This window comes from Chiroxiphia lanceolata, chromosome 12 (genome assembly GCF_009829145.1).
Source record: "Chiroxiphia lanceolata isolate bChiLan1 chromosome 12, bChiLan1.pri, whole genome shotgun sequence".
NCBI lineage: Eukaryota > Metazoa > Chordata > Aves > Passeriformes > Pipridae > Chiroxiphia > Chiroxiphia lanceolata.
The window spans coordinates 20,533,129-20,539,617 of record NC_045648.1 but is presented as its reverse complement, the minus strand read 5'-3'; the positions used below and the strand labels follow the sequence as shown (position 1 = coordinate 20,539,617).

The 6,489-nt window shown below is 48.2% G+C and overlaps 1 protein-coding gene across 1 annotated transcript; it reads left to right on the top strand.

Moving 5' to 3' along the window:
• Positions 1–821: 821 nt before the first annotated feature.
• GCNT3 (glucosaminyl (N-acetyl) transferase 3, mucin type) lies at positions 822–2,140 on the top strand. The gene is given in 4 exon segments (XM_032699696.1): positions 822–845; positions 848–866; positions 869–1,191; positions 1,193–2,140. Coding segments are annotated over 4 exon segments (1,290 nt in total). The 3' UTR covers positions 2,117–2,140.
• The last annotated feature ends 4,349 nt before the right edge of the window (positions 2,141–6,489 follow it).

Sequence of the window (6,489 nt, the reverse complement as noted above, 5' to 3'; positions counted from 1 at the left end):
TTGTGTTGTATCTTTAAAAACTATCTTAGAGATTTTTTACTCATCATTGAAACTGTTGAAACTGGTCCTTTTTTACAAGCATGGTACCAGATACATGTTTGATTCAAATACAAAGTGAGGGAGCTGAGGGGACATTATTTTGTTCATGACAGTGCAAGAAGTATTTTAGTCATATGCAGTTGTCTCTCTCTTTATGTGAGACTTCCTTAGCCAGGATGTGCATGCATGAGCTCCTGACACCCTTCACCAATATTCTCCTCATGTCGAACAGACACTTTGTGGCAAATGGCCTTGTCTTCACCCTCTGCTTCCACTGCAGAAGCAGAGATTCCACTTTGCCCAGTTATCTCTTGCAATAAATCCTTCATTAAAGCTCAAAATGCTGCAGGCCAGCAGAAAGCCTTGTTGCAGCTGGGCTTCTAGATCACAGCACTATCACGATCGCTCTCTCTCGACCTGGGAGCTGAGAATGATCTCAACACTGGAAAAGCAGGTTAGACCCCAAACTGATCTAGGAAAGTCTTTTGAAAACGTGCGTTACACGGGGTTGAATTCTAGAGGAATTTTCCTTGCGTTACGTGCTGGACAGGGGTAAGATGAAATATTATCTTTTAAACAGACACAGAAGATAGATAACCACCTCCAGTGCCGGTAAAACCAGAGCCACGCCACAGAGGGGGAGGAGACTCCCTTTTATTCACCTGTTGCTCACCTGCGGTCACGCCGAGATCTCCCTGTCACTGCTGCAGCAGCTCCCAGGGAGCCGCCGGTCCCGGGGCTGCCCGTGCGGGTCGGCGGAGCCCCCCGAGGGCCCCGGGGCCATGCGGCTGTGGGAGCGGGCGGTTTGCCGGGGGCCCGGCGGCGCTGGCGCTGCTCCTGCACCCGCTGGCCCTGCTGGCCGCAGCCCTGGCCCTGCGAGAGGCCGCCCGGCCCTGCCCCGCCGCCCGGCCCCGCTGCCGGCAGCGCCTGTACCGCGCCCTGGAGCTGCCCCCGGCCGCGGCAATCAACTGCTCGGGCGTCGTCCGCGGAGACCGCAGGGCCATCGAGGAGGCGCAGCTCCGCAACCTGGAGGTGGCGAACAGGAGGGCTCCGCTGACGCCCGGCCACTACCTGAACATGACGAGGGACTGCAGCGCCTTCAGGCAGACCCGGCGCTTCATCGAGTTTCCCGCTGAAGCCAGGAGGAGACGGAGTTCCCATCGCCTACTCAATGGTCATCCACAACAAAATCGAGATGTTCGAGCGGCTCCTGCGCTCCCTCTACGCCCCCCAGAACGTCTACTGTGTGCACGTGGACAGCAAGTCCCCGGCCGCCTTCCAGGAGGCCGTGCGGGCCATCGCAGGCTGCTTCCCCAACGTCTTCGTGGCCAGCCGCCTGGAAAACGTGGTCTACGCCTCCTGGTCCCGGCTGCAGGCCGACCTCAACTGCATGCGGGACCTGCTGCGGAGCCCCGTGCCCTGGCGGTACCTGCTCAACACCTGCGGCACCGACTTCCCCATCAAGACCAACGCCGAGATCGTGCGCGCCCTGAAGGTGCTGCAGGGCCGGAACAGCCTGGAGTCGGAGAAGCCCTCGGCGGCCAAGCGGGCGCGCTGGCAGTTCCACCACGAGGTGGGAAAGGCCATCTCCCGGACCGACATAGAGAAGCTGCCGCCGCCCCTCAACTGCCCCATGTTCACAGGCAACGCGTACATCGTGGTGACACGGGGCTTCGTGCGGCACATCTTCGAGAACCCCACGGCACAGAAGTTCCTCGAGTGGTCCAAGGACACCTACAGCCCTGACGAGCACGTGTGGGCCACCCTGACCCGCATGCCGGGCGTGCCGGGGGCCGTACCCCACAACGACAAGTTCCAGCTGTCGGACATGAACGCCCTTCCCCGCCTGGTCAAGTGGGAGTACCTGGAGGGCGACCCCAGCAAGGGCGCGCCGTACCCGCCCTGCACTGGCCGCCACCAGCGCTCCGTCTGCATCTACGGGGCGGGCGACGTGCCTTGGATGCTGCAGCAGCACCATCTCTTGGCCAACAAGTTCGACCCCGAAGTGGACGATGCCGCCATCCTGTGCCTGGAGGAGCACCTGCGCCACAGGGCCCTCTACGGCCGCGGGCTCTGAGTGGACCCGCGGGACCCCTGCCAGCACTGCCGCCCTCCCGGGCCAGCACTGCCGCTCTCCTGGGCGAGCCCAGCCGAGGGCGCCGCGGGGACACCGGGAGGGGATCCCCCTGATCCCCCCGATCCCTGCTGGGCACAGACCTCGGGGACAGCGAGAGGGGATCCCCCTGCTCCCCCCGATCCCTGCCGGGCGCGCACCTCGGCGGGCCCCGAGGGAGGCGCCGCGGTGACCGCGCAGGGCCGGCCGGGGCTCGGCGGAGGGGAGGAAGGGCGGGCAGGCTCAGCCCTGCCCTGCTCTGCCCCCGCCCTGCGGCTCCCGCCGCTCCTCGCACAGACCGGCTGGAGGAGCGCGCGGGGCGTTTTTCCTTCCCTTGCTGGGGTCTGTTCGCAGAAGTGACCCCAGGGCTGCTGCTCGTACCCGGGCAGGGCCGGGGCACGGGCCAGGCGCCTGCACGTCCTGCCAGGAGCGGAGCTGAAAGGGGGATTAATTTGCTTTTCCACGAAGCACCTGCAGCTCCCGCCCGCCCCTGGCACCCGGGCTGCTGCTCGTGCTCCACTTCAAACCTTGACTCTGTCAATAGCCATTAAAAACACCAGCCTTCAATAAAATCAAATAGATGCTGAAACAGATGGCGTTTCGGTATTCTGTGTCCTGTGGTTCCCTGAGAACGGTTGTGCTCCCAGGCAGAGCCATTAAACCAGTTAACCCTTCAGCACCCCACTTCTCCGTGGGAGAGGGATGCTCATGTGCTCAACAGTGTGCAAACCTACATTGTTCCAATAGCTTCATCTCTCTTTTCCTCTCTCCCCCCTAAGGTATTTTTTGTGGTATTTTGGCAATGTAATTATCATATCCAGTAGTAGATGTGGCCATTTACATGACCAAACCACTCATCCAACACATTGTTTTCTTAAGTTTCTAGAAGCCAAAAGATTTGTGAACTTCTGTATTTCACTCACATGTATTTTCCTCACCTTCTTATACTAAAGCTTGCCACTTTCCTTGAATCCAACAGCTTCTCACTACCTAAGGGATTATGCTGAGGGATTAATTCCATTGTCTTTATACTACCAAAAAACTGGTAAAGTAATTTTTCTGTCAGTAAGCATACTCACCTTTATAAATTTAAGGTCTACAGTGGAGAATTATCATTATACATAGAATATCGGAAGCAATTCCATAGCACCAGGCTACATTTGGATGAAGTTAGGACTTCAATCACACAGATCTTCAAAACATTGATTTAAATAGGAGGAGAAGACAAAATAACTGACTTGAAAAGGTGTGTCATTGCAATTTTGTTAGACATTTTAAAGTGAACTTGGTTGTAAGGTAGCGATTTTTAAAATGCCATGATGATTTCACAGCAAACTTTATTGGCAAGAAGTCCAAGTACTGATAAGGAAAGTTCTCAAATATAAACACCCGAGGTATCATTTATTTATTCAGAAAGAGCAATTTGTTGGCATTTGTTTATTCAGAAAGAGCAAATACAGTAATAGGATTGCTGGTCCTAGGGGGGAACTCTTTCCAATTTATGTAAGCAGACATTTACTACAGAGATTACAGCTTTATCCTAACCTGACAGTGACACAGAAAATTCAAAAATGGTTTCAGCAGCAAGTTCAACATTACATCTCTCCATGTCTAGTACATTCTTTTAGAACAAACAGAACTTCTTTACCTAGTTAGGGTAAGAACTCAAATCTCCCAGCACAGCAGACTGCATCTAATCCCTGCTGCCTAATCTGATTTTGCTTGTTGGAGCTCTTTCACTTACTTTAAATTAACACATATTAGCTCAAAATGGTAAACTACTGCCAGTGGGTTCCTTGGGGCACTGGGATATGTTCAAGTTTCTGGACTAAATCAGGCAGAGCAGTGTCCCTGTGTTTCTAACTACAGTAAAGTGTTGCCTTTTTCCCTTGGAAAATGGAAAAAAGAGGTGCACATTCATGGAGACCAAAAAAAAAAAAAAAAAATCCCCGTAGTTAGAATTCTAAGGAATTGCATCAAAACCAGACCCATCCATGAAATGGATGTCTGTAAGAAGATCTAAACAATTTATTTCTCAAAGAACCTTCTACAAAGGTGTTTGAGGGGTGGAAGGAATCCCAGCCTGAAATAGTGAAAGATTATTGAATGAGGGACCTCTCTATTATTTTGCAAATGTATGTAAGATATATACTTACAAAGTTACTTACAGATTTGTTGTCATTTTTATCCCCTTCGCTTTGTAAATATGTTTAACTTTTTCAGCTCAGAAACATGACGTATTGCTTGTATACACTGTTATAATAACAGTGTTTCATCTACTATTGACAGACACTTCCCTGACACAAAAATGTTACAGATGGAGAGACAGAGACAAGTATTTAGATCTGGGGGAGGGGGGAAAGTGCCACTTCAAATCTGTTCTATGGTCAAATCCAATTTCCTTGATCCAAAGAAAATTTCCTAGTTTTGAGGGTGTTATTACTCACAATTCATCTCAGATGATTTGGCTGCAAAAACAAAGGCCATCTTGTGCAAATTTATTTTCAACTCACCTCCTTTTAGTAGGGACTTAATTTCTTCTGAAAGAACAAGCCAACTCCCAAATTCTAGAGGTGAACTAAGACAAAAAGATTCTTACAAAGGAATGTTCTTAGCATTTCCTCTTCCAAAGACATTAGAAATGTCAGATTCATGAGTGCAGTCATACGTCAAATCAGTGATACAGAAAAAATATTTGTCTGCTTAACATTACAAATGGCAATAAAAAATATGACTCATCTCTAATAGAGAACTTTGCATTCCAGAGATCTCAAAGTATCTTAGGAATAAGATATCTGGCATCTCAGAAAGTTTGCAACAGAGCACAGAGAAATCACGTAACTTGCCATGGCTGGTTGCAGAACCGAAAAAAGAATAAACTTGCAATAGAGTAGGACCAGCTCTAGCCCAAGGTAGCACTAGCACATCAGATTACAGGGTCACCTCCAAAAATAGCTTAAACCCCATATGAACTTCATCAGTGAAATAATGGGCTGTCCAAATTGGAAATACAGTCCTATCAGAAATATTAGCTTTGTCTAGTGAAAATTTAATGCTTCTGTCTACAACTGTTAACCAACAACCTGTACTTTAAATAAACCTCCAGTTGTTTAGGGAGGAAATATGTTTCAAATTTACCTTTCAAGATATGCATGGGAGGAGGATGAAACTGTAATTCTGAAATCTAATACCAGACTTATTTTTCTGGTTTAAACTTGGCTTTAATTTATGTTTTATTTCCAAGTGGTTTTCACGTTATTTTTACAAGAACAACTCTATGTGAGCTCCATCTGGCTTAATACATATTGACATAGCAGGTCCACAAACAGCTCGTTTTAACTCTAGTTAGGAGGCTCTATTTCCTTCTTGCTTTGGATTTCTTTCATATTCTACATGATTATCTCTGGGATGTCCTATAATAAAAAGGTGGGTCAGTTAAAATGAATTCAGAGGAAAATAGGTAATAAATTCAGAAGAAATGAGAAGCAAACACAAATAATATGAACAAAATACCAGTAAAGTGTTTGCAGTCATGACCAAAACTGATTCAGGAAGCAGTGTTAGGGTGTTTTTTTTCTTGCCATTAGTGACCATAAAACACTAACGAGTCTCTCAGTGAACTATTTTCCACTTCTACATTTCTCCCCACCCTGAAGCTTCAGACTTCAGAAAAGCAAAACCAAGTCAGTAGTACTTTAACTGAAATCCTCCCTCCTAAGCTGCTGAGACCCTTAAATGCAGTATCTGTGCTCCAGATTGTAACTTCAGTCTGTCTCACTGTGCCAAGTCATTGTGCAAAAGTACATAATGATCCTGATTAAACTCGTCTTCTGGAAATTCATCATAAATTCTTCCCGCTCTCCCTTTACTCTGTCTGTGGTAACACCTGAAGGCAGGTATTAACAGCCCTGCCTGAGCAAACAGCTTACACCAGGGAACATCCTGGTTTGCACACCTATGAAATGGACAAAATCCTTTTTCTTGGAAACCATGTTTAAACAGGAGGTCACCCATGGCCCCTCCTTATCCTTCCCTTTTCTTCACTTTCCTTTAGTTAATTTACTTTCTAAATAGAAACATCCATTCCAGCTCGACATCAAGGTGTAAAGGTTTATCTTTTACTTTCTTGCTGCTGCTGAGAAGTGGAGGCAATTTTCTTGAAGAAAATCAACAAAATAAATGAATAAACAAATCAGTCCATAACACACAGGCAAAGAAGAACCAAATAGGCAGCAGCAAATATGCTGGTACTGTAGCCAGTGAGATGATTTGTGCTCTGCTGGGTATTACAATAGCTTAGAACGACAAAGTGCAGTTCGCACTTTCAGGTGTTAAGT